The sequence below is a fragment of the Perognathus longimembris genome, chromosome 6 (genome assembly GCF_023159225.1).
Source record: "Perognathus longimembris pacificus isolate PPM17 chromosome 6, ASM2315922v1, whole genome shotgun sequence".
NCBI lineage: Eukaryota > Metazoa > Chordata > Mammalia > Rodentia > Heteromyidae > Perognathus > Perognathus longimembris.
In genome coordinates, this window is record NC_063166.1 from 15,730,625 (window position 1) to 15,748,289 (window position 17,665).

At 38.5% G+C, this 17,665-nt stretch overlaps 1 protein-coding gene and 1 pseudogene across 1 annotated transcript; one reads left to right on the forward strand and one right to left on the reverse strand.

Annotated features, from left to right (window-relative positions):
- Positions 1-540: 540 nt before the first annotated feature.
- Positions 541-1,479, reverse strand: LOC125352214 (olfactory receptor 2B11-like). Its single transcript, XM_048347342.1, has one exon. The coding sequence runs from the start codon at positions 1,477-1,479 to the stop codon at positions 541-543; it is 939 nt and encodes a 312-aa protein (XP_048203299.1).
- A 9,159-nt stretch (positions 1,480-10,638) lies between these two features.
- Positions 10,639-11,403, forward strand: LOC125352215 (annotated as a pseudogene).
- Positions 11,404-17,665: the final 6,262 nt, after the last annotated feature.

Genomic DNA, 17,665 nt, shown 5'->3' on the forward strand with positions numbered 1-17,665 from the left:
GAACTCTGTGCCTTGTGCTTGTGATCTGTTTTTGCTTTAGTTAATTTTCAAAGAGAGTTTCATGTTTTCTGTCAAGATGGACTTTAACCACATTCTTGTTCTCTGCCTCTTAAGTAGCTGGGATAACTAGTCATACACATGTGTGGCTTAAATCTTATTTGTAAAGTATCCAGAGTGTGATGCCATAGTGATGCAAACTAGCTAAGTATAATCCCTTCTAACGTGATTATAGCACACATCAGTAAAACGACAAATTTTTTTTTGCTTTTTGCCACTTCTGGAGCATGAAGTCAGGCCCTGATCACTGTCCCTGGCTTCTTCTTGCTCAAGGCTAGTACACTACCACTTGACCCACAGGGCCCTTTTGGGCTTTTTCTGTTGATGTGGTGCTGAGGAATCCAACCCAGGGCTTCATTCATGCTAAGAAAGCACTCTACCGCTAAGCCACATTCCTAGTCCAAAATGACATATTTTAAGAGATGAACAAAAATGTAATGATAGAAACCTGCGTGTTAAAATATTAAATTAAGATACAAATTTTCACTTTGAATGGGAGATGCACCTCACCAGCTTAAATACTGCCCCCTTCACATCCTTATTCCTTAGGGTATAGATGAAGGGGTTGAGGGTAGGAGTCATTACTCCATAGAAGAGAGCCATGAATTTCAGCTGGTCCGTTGTGATAGAGGAAGGAGGCTGAAGGTACATGCTAATGGCTGGACCATAAAATAAGAAAACTACAATGAGATGGGAGGAGCATGTTCCAAAGGCCTTTTTTCTTCCCTCAGAAGATTTAATCTTCAGGATAGCACGTCCAATGCTAGCATATGAGGCAAGTATTAAGCACAGTGGAACAGCCAAAAGAAAGGTGCACACTAAAAACAATGTGAGCTCATTGGCCCTCTTCTCACCACAGGCAGTCTTTATCAGGACTGAAATCTCACATAACAAGTGATCCAGTATATTTGTGCCACACAGGGGCAGCTGTAATGTTAGAGTGGCTTGTGAGATAGTTATGAGAATTCCACCCAGCCACACAGTGAACACTAGGAGGATGCAGAGGCGCTGGTTCATGATGAGGGTGTAGTGCAGAGGTCTGCAGATGGCCACGTAGCGGTCAAAGGACATGAGAGCCAAGAGGAAACATTCTGCGCCCCCCATTATGTGAAAGAGATAAAGCTGAACCACACACCCCATGTAACTGATGGTTTTTGTAGAGCTCCCCAGGTTGAACAGCATCTGAGGGACAATGCTGGTGGTGTAACACATGTCCAAAAAGGAGAGGTTGGTGAGGAAGAAGTACATGGGGTTGTGGAGCCGGGGGTCTAACCTGGACACCAGGATTATGATGATGTTTCCCATCAAGGCCAAGGGGTATGTGATCAGAAGAATAAGGAATAGACAAAGCTCCAGCCAAGGTCTGTCAGCAAATCCTAGTAGAATGAACTCCTTAGGGTGACTTCCATTAATGAGAGCCATATTCTTCACTTAATTTCACCTGTGACAGAGAAATGCTAGGGAAGTTTTAACAAAGTGGTGAAAAGACAAGGATAGCACATTGGTTGTATAGTCATAGAAAGAGGGTTACGTTATATGCTCCTAACATAATCTAACACTGGATGATTTAGGTTTCCTTCCAACAGGAACATATTAGAAACAGTTATCTTAAGCCATTCAGTCCTCTTTTGTATGTTAGGCTGGAAATTGCTGTTTTCTCGTCACAATGGGCATGATAGTCACTAATGTTATACAGATCCAAGCCCTCTAGACAAGTCTGAGCATCTCAGAACTGCCAAAACCTACATCAATGGGACAACTAATCCACAAATTACTGCCAGAAAGACTGGTCACTGAATACATGAAGATAACCCCCCACTCCAGAAGAAAATAACATCCAGGAAGGCTTGATGCAATACTACCAAGGGTATTCACAGTTTTGATAGCCAAGTAGATTTTATGATCATGTCATCATCATTATCACCACCCCCAACATACACATACATACACACACACACACACACACACACACACACACACACACACACACACACCAGGTGGCCCAAAGGAAGCTATTTGAATTGATAGACTTATCACAAAGATTGTGGTAATGGCTTCAGCACCAAACTCTCAGTAAGCATTAAAAGTGTATAGGTCTTAAATATATCAGTCCACTCAAAAAAGTAATGAAAAACTAAGGTATTTGATTAAAAATAAAAATAGCAAACTAGTATTTCCATCTCTATCCTCTTAGTCTCTTTCTCTACAAGTTGTGCTACATGCAAAGTATGAATTTTAAGTGTTTTTCTTGAAGATTATAAAGAAATGATTTGAAATTGTGGTCATGATTCAAAACTTTTATATACTAACTGATTAAAATTTTGGTTAAGCCAGTTGGTATAAAAGTTGTTTCATCGAAATTAAGTCAGAACTAAGGAAATGGAAAAACCTCCCATGCTCCTGGATTGGGAGGATTAATATAATCAAAATGGCAATATTGCCAAAGGCTATCTACAAATTCAATGCAATACCCATTAATATCCCAAAACCATTTTTTTTAATGAAATAGTGGAAGCAATCCAGAAATTCATATGGAACAATAAAAGACCTAGAATAGCAAAAACAATCCTAAGACGAAAGAACAGTGCTGGAGGAATTACAATACCCAACTTCAAGCTGTATTATAAAGCTGTAGTAATAAAAAAAAAGCTTGGTATTGGCACCGGAACAGGCCTGAAGACCAATGGAACAGAATTGAAGACCCAGAAATAAACCCACAGAACTACGCCTACTTAATCTTTCATAAAGGAGCTAAAACAATAGTATGGAAGAAAGATAGCCTCTTTAACAAATGGTACTGGCAAAACTGGCTCAACATATGCAACAAACTAAAACTAGTTCCTTATATATCACCCTGCACCAAAATCAATTCCAAATGGATCAACGACCTAGAAATCAAACAGACACCCTGAAAACACTAAAGGAAGGAGTAGGAGAAACACTTGGGCTCCTTGGCATAGGACAGAACTTCCTTAACAAAGACCCAGAAAGGATACAAATCAAAGAAAGGTTGGACAAATGGGACTGCATCAAACTGCAGAGTTTCTGCAGGGCAAAGGACATAGCTCCCAAGATAAACAGAAAGCCCACAGACTGGGAGAAGATCTTTACCGGCCATTCAATGGACAAAGGCCTCATATCTAAAATATATGCAGAACTAAAAAAATTACCCTCTTCTAAAACAAAACCGCAAAGAACCAATAGCCCCCTCATCAAGTGGGCTAAAGACTTACAAAGAGACTTCTCTGATGAGGAAATGAGAATGGCTAAGAGACATATGAAAAAGTGCTCTACATCACTGGCCATAAAAGAAATGCAAATCAAAACAACATTGAGATTCCATCTCACCCCAGTAAGAATGTCATATATCAAGAAAACTAACAATAACAATTGTTGGAGGGGATGTGGCCAAAAGGGAACCCTACTTCATTGTTGGTGGGAATGTAAACTGGTTCAGCCACTCTGGCAAGCAGTATGGAGATTCCTCAGAAGGCTAAATATAGAACTCCCCTATGACCCAGCAGCCCCACTTTTGGGTATTTATCCAAAAGACCACAAACAAAATCACAGTAATGCCACCAGCACAACAATGTTCATTGCAGCACAATTTGTCATAGTGAGAATCTGGAACCAACCCAGATGCCCCTCAGTGGACGAATGGGTCAGGAAAATGTGGTACATATACAAAATGGAATTTTATGCCTCTATCAGAAAGAATGACATTGTCCCATTTGTAAGGAAATGGAAGGACTTGGAAAATGTTATGCTAAGTGAAGTGAGCCAGACCCAAAGAAACATGGACTCTATGGTCTCCCTTATTGGGAATAATTAGCACAGGTTTAGGCAACTCATAGCAGATCATCACAAGGCCAATAGCTATACCCTTATGAACACCTAAGATGATGCTAAGTGAAATGAACTCCATGTTATGGAGACAATTGTTATATCACAGTTGTAACTGCTTTCAACGTCCCATGTGTATCTGTAGCTTCTATTATTGATGATGTTCTTGTATCACCTTCCTGTGGTTGTACCTAAACTATATCTGTAATCTTATCTGAGTATATTGGAAACCGTGTATACTGGTAAGGGAACTAGGAAATTGAAAGGGAATACTAAAATTGAGAGACACAGGGTAAAAAAAGACAAACAACTTCAATGGAAATACTTGCAAAACTGTTTGGTGGAAGTGAACTGAACACCTCAGGGGGGACAGGGTAAGGGAGAGGGAGGACGGGGGTATGAGGGACAAGGTAACAAACAGTACAAGAAATGTATCCAATGCCTAACGTATGAAACTGTAATCTCTCTGTACATCAGTTTGATAATAAAAATTTGAAACAAAAATAAAAAAATAAAAGTTGTTTCATGAATGTCTGAAATATATCTTTTTAGAAACAATGATTTAAGCTTGAGTTCTCCTCTGGATCCAGCTGGAATGAAAAAATAATAATTCTCTAAAATATGATCCAACCTGTCACATACTACTCTAGTTTTCTCATATCATAGTATGGAAATTAACTACTACTAATAAAAATAAATATTGATTTGATTAATACAATAAATAAAATTTACTTTAACAAGTACATTGCTTTGTATAAGCACACCCAACTTCTGAATAAAACAGGCACTAGTGAAAAGGACCTAAAAACAAAAAAGGAGAACTCTGAAAATAAAAATCAATTGCATGCACTGAATTTCATAATGATTTCCATTATAGCTCAGCAAGATTACTTCAGGAAGTGTTAAAAATAATTATTAAAAACCTTATTATAAAAATCATAAAAGTCCTATATAAAAATCCTCCCATAGTTTAATATTTCACATTATGAGAATTATACATACTTTAAAAGATCTGAGTGACTTGAAGTTCATTTTGCTTACACGTTATGGAAACAAGTGGTATATCATTGTAGTTATTTTCAACATGCCATGTGAAACCGTGCCATTTTTTTGTATTCCTTTCCCATGGTTTTACCCCTGATATCACTGTAACTGATTTGAATACCCTTGATATTGTATATACGTGTATTGCAATTAGGGAAGGGAAAGGAAATACCAAATTCCAGAGACAATGGATTAAAAAAAAGACAAACCAGTGCAACAGCAATACTTACAAAACTATATGGTGTAAACCAACTGTACAACTCATGGTGGGGAGGGAAATGAGGAGGGGAAGGCGGGGGAAACGGAGAGGGTAACAAGTTGGACATGAAATGTAAGAAATATACTCACTGCCTTACATAGGAAACTGTAACCCCTCTGTACTTCACTTTGACAACAGAAAAAGAAATATATACAGAAAAAATAGATCTGAGTACTAAGTTATATATATATAATGTGTAAATAAAATGTACAACTTATATTTTATATATATAAAGGCAAAAATAGGAATAGGAGTTTGGGATAGTTTCACATATGAACATGTATTTGTATATTATATATAAACTTTAATGTACCAAATATATCAATTTATATATATATTAAAATATATAAAGATCAAGGAATAGTTTCATGTTTCCCACTTATAATAAGAATAAATTTAATCTTTCCTCTATAACATAGATGAGAAAAGATTTCTCTTCAAACATGTACAATACTTTTTCCTCAGGCTTCTGAGAGGAAATCAACGGAATCAGCACACACAGGGTATGAACATCTTCTTAGCTTTCTGTGGATTTCTTTCCCAGCCCAGGCACACAATTTTCTAAGTACCATCAGAGAATGACACTACTACAGTTCACACAGTTACCTTGATGTCCTATGTCTCCACCATGACTGAGCCCTCAGTGTGGAAACAGATCTTGTTTAAGTGTTTGCCTTCCATGGCTGCATGCTTTCCTCTCCAATGCTTTTCCTGCCCCGACACTCCCAACTCTGCTTGCACCAAAGTGTGGTAAGGTAGAAAGTCTCCTCAGGGCTCCTCCTTCCACACCATGTGATTTCACAGGAGGACGTGAAACCCTCCCACTGATTAGTTCTTGCTTTAGTCTTTAAACGAACATGCACATACCTCTTGGTTATAGAGAAATGTAAGCAACAACCAAGTAATGCAGAATAAGAATTGGACCCAAAAAATCCCAATATTGCCAGAAACTCCAATTTGGTGCCATAGAAAGGGCCAGCTAGGGAAGCATTTACAGAATTATTCTATGGTGTCATAATTCACTATTGTTCTTAGTGGGTACATAATGTTATATGTTTATATTTCTATATAATAAAAGTCCATTTAGGGGCTGGGAATATGGCCTAGTATAAATGAAGCTTGCATTGTATACATGAAGCCCTGGGTTTGATTCCTGATCAGCACACACTCAGAAAAAGCTGGAAGCAGGGCTGTTGCTCAAATGATAGAGTGCTAGCCTTGAGCAAAAAGAAGCCAGGGACAGTGCTCAGGCGCTGAGTCCAAGGCCCAGGACTGGCCAAAAAATAAAAAAGTTCATTTATCATAAGTTTTGAGTAGGTCCTAGTTATAAATTGATTGAATGCATACAAAACCCTTATTAAAATATTTGACAAACAGATTAATAGCATTCGTTGGGATCATTATTGTTATTGAACACTTCTGTCTAGGATACTGTACAATCAAAGACTCACTGTTGCACTGGTCTCTTAGCATAGCATGTCACACCATGGTCTTGAACATTCAGTGAAAAATATCAAAGTATACTTAGTAACCACAATATTGTAACTGGTTTGTAGAGTAACTTGGAGTTTTGTCACTAAATTCTATCTTTACTTTGCATCTGAATATCACACACATGTGGCTTTCAGGAAACACTTCCCCATTGGAGGATTTGCACAATGTAAACAAAATCTTTCATTCATCATTTAATATTTCACAATGCTGCCGTACTCAAGTACTGGATTTTGTTGTTTCACATGTGCCTCTTTTTTTGCTGAAAAACAAAGGAAGATGTATGTCCTCAAAATGTAAAACAGCTTGTGGCTCTGAATCTCTCTGAATTAAGACACTGGTTTCTGCAGTTACTCGATTATCCAGTGACCTAGCATTCACAATTGCAGGCTTAATTGTACATACTCAGTGGTCATAACACTGCTCAACTGCTATTAAAAAACAGGGTGATTGGGTTGGGAATATGGCCTAGTGGTAGAGTGTTTGCTTCGTATACATGAAGCCCTGGGTTCCATTCCCCAGCATCATATATATATATATATATATATATATATATATATATATATATATATATATATATATATATATATATCTCCAGAAGTGGCACTGTGGCTTAAGTGGTAGAGTGCTAGCCTTGAGCAAAAAAAAAGCCAGGGACAGTGCTCAGGCCCTGAGTCCCAAGCCCCAGGACTGACCCAAAAAAAATACCAAGGTGATGATCCCACTGAATCAAAGAAATTTCCTATAAGTTGGGTGGATTTATTCATACTCAACATATAAAATCAAATACCCAATGCTCAAACTAAGTAATTATGCAAGAAAAAATTACATGGAAGTCAAATCCCTGAGCATGGGAAATCGTCTAATCATAGCTAACTGCCTCTATTCATAATGGAGCAAATGCTGGTTGGATGTTTTTTGAATCCTTCTTCCATTCCAAGTAGCTTATGTCGATTGTTTAATAGCAAAGAATATTTGACTCCCTCTGGCTAAAATTATGACACTGAGTGACTGAGGTTGGACACCATTTTCTTGAGGTGTTTTGTTTTGTTTCGTAGCTACAAAGCAAATTGAAGCCACACCTATTCTGTAAAATGCCTGAAGATAGGAAGTAATATTTTCAACAGCCTACTCTCCTAATTTTTATATAGTCAAAGTTTGAAAAGTATACTTTGCCAGTTTTCAAAGTCCAATAATTTGTCCTTTTCATTCAATCCCAGTCTGAATTCATGTCCATACATTTACTATATAGAGGAAAAAATTCAGTTGCAGAATGGTGATGCTATTTGTTGAAGGTAGCTGATTTTAATTGATAGTGTTGCAAAAAGAAATTAGATAACTTGGTACAAGACCATTGATACTATTTCCCAAGGAGTCATTACAATCTAGCTTCTGTCTGTGCACAATCAGTACATTATAGTACATTATTGTCCCTCATAACTCATTCTTTCAACATCTATATTGTAGGAAAAGCAAAATAGCAAAGATGGTATTCATTAATCAAAGTCATCCTCAGGAGTTCATTCTATTAAGTTTTGCTGACCTGCCTTGGCTAGACTTCCTCTATTCCTTGATCTTCTGGTCACATACCCCATCTCCATAAACTGGGACATAGTAAATTATACAGGTCTGTAGTCATTCCTACAAAGTGAGGCCAAATGAGGATATTCTTAAGAGAGAAGGTGCAATACACATCTGGTCATATGAAATAATATTTATCAAAATGAACTCCCAGAAATGCAAGCAGGAGATTCTTTTCTTTGTTGCTGTTTTTGTGGGTTTTTTCATTTTGTATTGTTTGTTCATTTATCTTTCTTTCGGTTGGTAAGAGGTGGAACAGAACTGGTGGGACAAAGGGTGAACAAATGCAACAATGGTACTCACTAGACACTATGTTGAAAATGAACCGTACAAGACCTGAAGACCAATGGAACAGAATTGAAGACCCAGAAATGAACCCACAGAACTATGCCTACTTAATCTTTGATAGAGGAGCTGAAACAATAGCTTGGAAGAAAGATAGACTCTTTAACAAATGGTGCTGGCAAAGCTGGTTCAACACATGCAACAAACTAAAACTAGATCCTTATATATCACCCTGCACCAAAATCAAATCCAAATGGATCAAAGACCGAGAAATCAACCAGACACCCTGAAAACACTAAAGGAAGGAGTAGGAGAAACACTTGGGCTCCTTGGCACAGGACGGAACTTCCTTAACAAAGACCCAGAAAGGATACAAATCAAAGAAAGGTTGGACAAATGGGACTGCATCAAACTGCAGAGCTTCTGCACCGCAAAGGACATAGCTTGCAAGATAAACAAAAAGCCCACAGACTAAGAGAAGATCTTTACTGGCCATTCAACGGACAAAGGCCTCATATCTAAAATATATGCAGAACTAAAAAAATTACCTTCCTCCAAAACAAAACAACCACAAACAACCAATAGCCCCCTCATCAAGTGGGCTAAAGACTTACAAAGAGACTTCTCTGATGAGGAAATGAGAATGGCTAAGAGACATATGAAAAAGTGCTCTACATCACTGGCCATAAAAGAAATGCAAATCAAAACAACATTGAGATTCCATCTCACCCCAGTAAGAATGTCATATATCAAGAAAACTGACAATAACAATTGTTGGAGGGGATGTGGCCAAAAGGGAACCCTACTTCATTGTTGGTGGGAATGTAAACTGGTTCAGCCACTCTGGCAAGAAGTATGGAGATTCCTCAGAAGGCTAAATATAGAACTCCCCTATGACCCAGCAGCCCCACTTTTGGGTATCTATCCAAAAGAACACAAACAACATCATAGTAAAGCCACCAGCCCAACAATGTTCATCGCAGCACAATTTGTCATAGCGAGAATCTGGAACCAACCCATATGCCCCTCAGTAGACGAATGGATCAGGAAAATGTGGTACATATGCACAGTGGAATATTATGCCTCTATCAGAAAGAATGACATTGCCCCATTTGTAAGGAAATGGAAGGACTTGGAAAAAATTATACTAAGTGAAGTGAGCCAGACCCAAAGAAACATGGACTTTATGATCTCCCTTATTGGGAATAATTAGTACAGGTTTAGGCAAGTCACAGCAGAGGATCACAAGAGCCCAATAGCTATACCCTTATGAACACATAAGATGATGCTAAGTGAAATGAACTCCATGTTATGGAAACGATTGTTATATCACAGTTGTAACTGCTTTCAACGTCCCATGTGTATCTGTAGCTTCTATTATTGATAATGTTCTTGTATCACCTTCCTGTGGTTTTACCTACACTATCTCTGTAATCTTATCTGAGTATATTGGAAACCATGTATACTGGTATTAGAACTAGGAAATTGAAAGGAAGTCCCAAAATTGGGAGACACAGGGTAAAAAAAGAAAAACAACTACAAAAGCAATATTTGCAAAAATGTTTGGCCTAAGTGAACTGAACCACCTCATGGGGGGAAAGGGAAAGGGGGAGGAGAGAGGGGGGTATGAGGGATGAGGTAACAAACAGTATACAAGTAATGTATCCAATGCCTAATGTATGAAACTGTAACCTCTCTGTACATCAGTTTGATAATAAAAATTTGAAGAAAAAAAAAAAAGAAAAGAAAATGAACTGAACAACTTGTGGGTGGGAATGGGAAGGAAAAACTGGGAGAGCATGAGGGAAAGGGTGACATTTTTCCTGAAGAAATGTACTCTTTATCTGACTTATGTAACCCCTCTGTACATCACTTTTATAATAACAGTTTTTAAAATGCATTTAAAAATGACACATCACAATAGCTAAATAGCTTTGTACATATGAGCATATAAGATGATAAATGAAATGAAATCTATGATATGGTAACAAGAGATTCTGCCGCGCGGGTGTCAGAGCCAGCGGGCTGCTTGCTGCTGTGGCTGCACCTCCCCGTTCCCCCGCGTCACCGCTGCCGCCATGCCCAGAGGGTTCCTGCTCGGGGACATGGCCCCCAACTTCGAGGCCATTACCACCATTGGCCGCATCCGTTTCCACGACTATCTAGGAGACTCATGGGACATTCTGTTCTCTCATCCACGAGACTTTTCCCCGGTGTGCACCACCGAGCTTGGCAGAGCTGCAAAGCTGGCACCAATTTTTGCCAAGAGGAATGTTAAAATGATCGCCCTTTCTATAGACAGTGTGGAGGACCATCTTGCCTGGAGCAAGGATATCAATGCTTACAACGGTGATGAGCCCACAGAAAAGTTACCTTTTCCCATTATTGATGATTAGAACCTGGACCTTGCCATCAAGTTAGGCATGCTGGACCCTGCAGAGAAGGATGAAAAGGGCATGCCTGTGACGGCGAGTGTTGTTCATTTTTGGCCCTGATAAGAAACTGAAGCTATCTATCCTGTACCCCGCTACCACTTACAGAAACTTCGATGAGAGCCTAAGAGTAGTTATATCTCTGCAGCTGACAGCAGAGAAAGGGGTTGCTACTCCTGTTGATTGGAAGGATGGGGATAGTGTGATGGTCCTTCCAACCATCCCTGAAGAAGAAGCCAAAACGCTGTTCCCTAGGTGTCTTCACCAAAGAGCTCCCATCTGGCAAGAAATACCTCTGCTACACTCCCCAGCCCTAAGTCTGCCCAGCAGTTGCATGGAAACATCAGTGCCATCACAGCCAGCGTCGTCATGCTGCTGTACTACTGGCTTATTAAATGGAAGTGGACCTAAAACTTTTCTTGGGATTCTTTACTCTGTGCCTTCACCAGCATTTTATTTGTTCCTCCATCTCAGCACTCTGCTGGCTGGCTCGCTGAACTATACTGTGTATCCGAGACTCAAATCTTGTATCGACAGGGTTTATAAATCAGCAAGTGTTGGGTGAGGAAGCTTGTTTCACTCAGTCCTGGGGTGATTACCAATTTTTGTAGTGGTCCTGATGCAATAAATCTTCTCCTCCATTGCTTATTTTGGATAACAGTAGAATTAGAGGTTCCAATTCCTCTGTAAGTCTTGAGTAAATAACTTAAGAACTTAGAGAAACTCTTATTCTTTAATACTCAGTATTTTTCTAATCATGATTGGGGGGAAAACTTTAATTCTGTACTTCTCTAGTAATAGCTGAAACTAGAAGAGTGACAGGGAAGAGTCTTTAATTAATGTGCTATAAAGAAATTGTCATAAATTTCTAAATGAAGAGTGTGCAGAAAAGGCTTCCTGGCAGGGAATGGTGTACATGAAGATGTGAGCAGGACAAGTACCAATGTTCTCCATTGAGTATTCCCTGATCACCTCTCCAGTAAAAGATGCATGTGACTGGCACAGCTTATGAAGAGAGGGGAGGTGGTTATGAATGTTTGTCACAGGACTGTTCTCACAGGGAGCTGCTATTTTCTGAATTTTTTTTTTTTTTTTGCCAGTCCTGGGCCTTGGACTCACTCAGGGCCTGAGAACCATCCCTGGCTTCTTCCTGCTCAAGGCTGGCACTCTGCCACCTGAGCCACAGCGCCCCTTCTGGCCGATTTCCATATATGTGGTGCTGGGGAATCGAACTGAGAGCTTCATGTGTAGGAGGCAAGCACTCTTGCCACTAGGCCATATTCCCAGCCCCTATTTTCTGAATTTTGCTCTTGGGGGATCAGCAAATAAAATCCTTTGTTGAAACTGGAAAAAAAAGATATGGAAACAAGAGGTTTTTCTTTGCTGTTGTTTTTAATGTACTATGTAAAATTTTTCTTTTGTTTTTCTTTTTTTTTTTTTTTTTTTGCTAAGTTTATTGTGGAAAAAGAGATTCAAGTGCTACTCTGGGAAGACTTCTGACAACAAGATTCTATGTCCAAACTCTTGCTAGGTTTCAGATTTCTGTAGAGACTACTGGAAAACCATTTCGTTGTCCTGAGAGTCCTGAAAGTCCTTTGGTCAGTTACTTGAGCAGGGAGGGTGTTAGCTGACCAATGGAGATCTATGGCAGCCATATGATTATTTCATTTGTTTTTTATTATCATATTATACAAAGTTTAAAAAAAGGTGAATTGAATTCTTTTTTTGTCAGTCATGGGGCTTGACCTCAGGTCCTGAGAGCTATTCCTCAGATCTTTTTCTTCAAAGCTAGTGCTCCACCACTTTGAGCCATAGTTCTCCTTCCCGTTTTTGAGTGGTTAAATGGAGTTAAGATTCTCAAGGGAACTTTTCTGCACTGGCTGATTTGAACCACATTCCTCAGATCTCAGCCTCCTGAGTAGCTAAGATTACAGTTGTGGACCACTGGTGCTTGGCAGATTAATTATATTTTATTTTATTGTTTTAAGTTTTTATTATAAAACTGATGTACAGAGAGGTTACAGTTTCATATGTTAGGCATTGGATACATTTCTTGTACTGTTTGTTACCTTGTGCCCTCATACCCCTCTCCCCCCTCCCCCTTACCCTTTCCCCCCCTAAGGTGTTCAGTTCACTTACACCAAACAGTTTTGCAGGTATTGCTATGTACTATGTAAATTTTTTTCTTTTGTTTTTCTTTCCTATGGTTTAGCCCCTGTTGTCACTGTATTTGATTTTGGTACCCTGAGTATTGTACACACATTTATCTGAATTAGTGAAGGGAAGGGGAACTTCAAAATCGTGAGACAAGGGATAAAGGACAAACCAATCCAACAGCAATATTCACAAGACACTATGTTGGAAATTAACTGTACAACTCCGGGGGAGAGGCATTAGGAGATGGAGGAGAAGGAAATGAGAAGGGGGTAACAAGTATGACAAGAAATGTACTCACTCCCTTGTGTTTGTAACTATAACCCCTCTCTACATCACCTTGACAACAAAATTAAATTTTTTTTAAATAGCATTAGGCAAGCTGTTAAGAAACATTGTCAGAAAGGCACTAGTGGTAACATCAAATAAGATTATTCAACAGCTGGAGTAGGTTTTGTGGAATTCTTTTATGATTCATTCTTGTGTCCTAAACTTCACAAGTATCATGGTCTTCTTACTAAACATATATTTCTCATATTCCTTATAATCATGTTAAGCAAGGATAATTCTCAGCTAATACATTGAATTGGAGAGGTAGATATTAAATAGTTCTATTCTGGTTCCTACTACTGAAGAAATTACTGTGTTAAATAGTTTTGGTTTGTGTGTGTGTATGTGTGTGTTTCTTATTTATTGTCAAAGTGATGTACAGAGTGGTTACAGTTTCATATGTTAGGCCTTTGGTACATTTCTTATACTGTGTTAAATAGTTTTAAAATTAACATTTTACTTATTCTTTCAAGCTATTCACCATGGCAATATAATGTCAAACAACCACCAGCTGGTTTCCAAAACCATCACCTGAACAATATTACACCACTCAGTCTGAGTTGCCCCAAGTCTATGTGATCAACTTGAGTATACTGTGTAATCTAAATTAAATACTTCATACATTCAGAAACTTGTGATTCTTCATATTTGATGCTGTTGCTTCTAAGAAATGAAGTTCTCTTAAGAAGAGATAGATTAAAAGATAGATTAAAGATCCTGCCAGGTGCCAGTGGCTCACCCCTGAAATCCTAGCTGCTCAGGAGGCAGAGATCTGAGGACCATGGTTCAAAGCCAGCCCAGACAGGAAAATCCGTGAGACTCTAATCTTTAATTAACCACCAGAAACCCAAAAATAGAGCTGTGGCTCAAAGTGGTAGAGTGACAGTCTTGAGCAAAAAAGCACAGAGATAGTGCCCAGTCCCTGAATCCAACCTAATGACCCACCAAAAGAAAAGAAGAATCTTTGACTGTACTAAGTAGAACACTGATTGTAAAAAGATGGAATGTTGTTTAAGTTGAAAGTTAAAATTGTTCTGTAGTATCTTAGCCCTATTAAGTTTTTACCTGATTACTTTTAACTCATATGTCCATTCTAACATACATTGAGTATTAAGTAAAACTCTTAGAATATGTGGGTAAGATGAGCAAATTCTAGTCTCCTCAATCCTAAAGCTAAGAATTTTATAACATCTGAAACTCAAAGAAAAAAAAACACCTATTAATGACAGAATCAAGGGATTTGGAAAGTATATTGATTTGTGGCTTTCTGTGTCCTGTTATGTGTTATAGAATTTTTTTAATCTATAATTTCATGAACTATTATATTTTTGTCACACTTGGATTACTGAAGGAAGTGAATGAACTAACTTCAGTTACTTGGTGGTAGTAATAAGTTATAAATGTAGTGCAAATATTATGTGTTATAAATCTTACAATTGTTAAGCATGTACTTTCCAAAAATAATGGTAGCAATACTATTCATGCATCCAGATCACAAAATTTAAATTTTCTCTATAGACTATTTTTATCAGTTTGTGTATGGTTTTTGAAGACAATGTAAGAGAAGGTAAAAATATCAGCAATGTCCTATATGATATTCAGCATACTTGAAGTGAATCATTACTATATTGTTTTTCTGCTTGGGCAATAAGTAATTATCCCTTATCTGTTTCTTTACATTTCAACAACTATAAAGTGATGGAGAAGAAAGTATATTACATTTAGATTTGTGTAAGGTATTTGGATATGATGGGTAAACTTATCAAAAATGTGATCTTTCAGAGAAAAACATCAGATTTCAGAAATGCTGGTTTAATACAAAAATTACATTTCTACATTAAAGCTAAGTATCGAATCCAGGAAAATGAAAAGCAAGAGATTCACTTTTTAAATTTTTCATTGTCAAGGTGATGTACAGAAGGGTTACAGTTACGTTTGTAAGGTAGTGAGTACATTTCTTCTCAAACTTGTGACCTCCTCCCCTCGTTTTTCTCCCACCTTCCCTCCTCCCCAACACACCCCCCAAAGTTGTGCCGTTGGTTTACAACATATTGTCTTGTAAGTATTGCTGTTCCATTGGTTCACCTTCTACCCTTTGTCTCACCGTTTTGATGTTCCCCTTCCCTTTCCTGATTCATACAAACATATATACAATACCCAGGGTACCAAAATCAAATACACAGAGAGATTCATTTATTTTATGAAATTCCACAGCACAAAAACAATCCTACATTTCTCAAATTATACAGCAGCTATATAAACCCATAGGGCTATGTCAAAAGTCTAATTAGTCATATAGACTTTCTAAAAAGTTAACACATCACGAGTGAAAGTCTAGTGAATGAATGAGAAATAAGAAAGACTGTGTTGTCACCTTTAGAGTCTAAGTTGGGCCTTCTCAATCCCTTATAAAAATGGTAAAGTCAGTAATATGCTTAAACATGTTTTATGAAAGTTGGGTTTTTCCAATACTGTTTGCTAAGGAAGCAGTCTACAACCTCTTGTTCATTGTGCTTTTTTGTTACTTTTCAGATCCATATCTGAAAAGATCACACACTTCTTTGCTTAAAACACAATTTTCCTATTATGCCTCCTGTATAGCTCCAATTACAAGCATGAACACCATACCTGGCTTTTTGAGGTGGACACTTCCTAACTTTTTGCCCATGCTAACCTAAAACCTCCCAAGCTCCACCTCTCAAGTGGCTGGGATTACAGGCATGAGCCACTGTGCTTGCTCCACAAGAGAGATTGAAATCAAGTTTCAACAGAGTGAGTTATTGTAGATGGGGCTTGTAACAATTACGGCCAAAGAGCAGGCATTGCCTGGATCAAATCAAACACATGTAATGTTTTGAAAACATCACAATACATTTAATACAAAACCCTATTTTCATATTTTTCTTTAATGTGGAAAGCACAGTACATATGAAACCATTTAGGACTATTGTAATGTATGATCATTAGCACTGAAGTAACAAAACAGGACAACCAAAGCAAATTCTCCTGGGCTTAAGAATAAATTAAGCTTACTAGAATAATTTCAAGTTTATGTCTAACACTACTTTATGTTAAATTATAAGAAAATATAAAAATTCCTAATAACCTGTATATCTTGAAGCCATACAGGTAATTGGACATATCAAAAATCTAAGCATAATGCTTCTAATATTGTTGGCAGCAACAATGTGTTTGTATTATAAGAATTATTATATAAATTCACCTATGTAATCATAGGGTTATTTGATTGAGGAAAATTAAAAGAAAAGCCATGTGTTGGTTGCAATTCCTGTAATCCTAACTACTTACGTGGCTAATAGAGTGGTTCAAAGCCAGTCTGGGCAGGAAAGTCCCTGAGAATCTTATCTCCAATTAACCACCAAAAAAGTCATAAGTGAAGCTGTGCCTCAAATGATAGAGAACTAGCATGGAGCAAAACAGCTTGGGGACAATGTCCAGGCCCTGAGTTCGAGTCCCAGAACAGGCACACACAAAAGCAAGGTAATTAGAAAGCATACTGCACTGCCTGATTTGCTTTCATAGCTTCTATGATTTCCAGGCCCTCTTCAGCTTTGCAGAGGCCTGCTGAACCCTCATCAACTTCTTCAGTGCATCCTTCATGTCCTTATTCCTCAAGGTGTAGATGAGGGGGTTGAGACTTGGAGTGATAATGGTGTAAAAGAGGGTGAGGAACTTGCCCTGGTCCTTGGAGGCACTGCTACCTGGTTGCAGGTACATGTAGATAATTGTGCCATAGAATGTGGACACCACTGTGAGATGAGATCCACAGGTGTTCATTGCTTTGCGCCGTCCTGCCTTTGACTTCATTCTCAGCACAGCATTGGCAATATAACCATAGGATATAAGGATAAGGGCCAGGGGGGTGAGGACAATGACAATGCCCAAGGCAAACACAGACATTTCCACCGTGGTGGTGTCTACATACGCTATCTTGACCATGGCTGGCAGCTCACACAGGAAATGATCCATGTGTCACAAGCTTAGTGCTAGCAGCAGTGATCCTCAGGCAGTAAGGCTTGTAAGCTAGGGTAGCAGGGTCACCAATCAAGAGTTTGTCTTTGAGTCCCCATCAGACCCTCTTCCTCTCCACACCCCTTTTTTTGGGGGGGGCGGGGGGCAGTCCTGGGGCTTGAACTCAGGGCCTGAGCACTGTCCCTGGCTTCTTTTT

What these genes read in the sequence shown, in the direction of transcription:
- LOC125352214 (XM_048347342.1), bottom strand. Translation starts at nt 1,479, where the DNA reads ATGGCTCTCATTAATGGAAGTCACCCTAAGGAGTTCATTCTACTAGGA.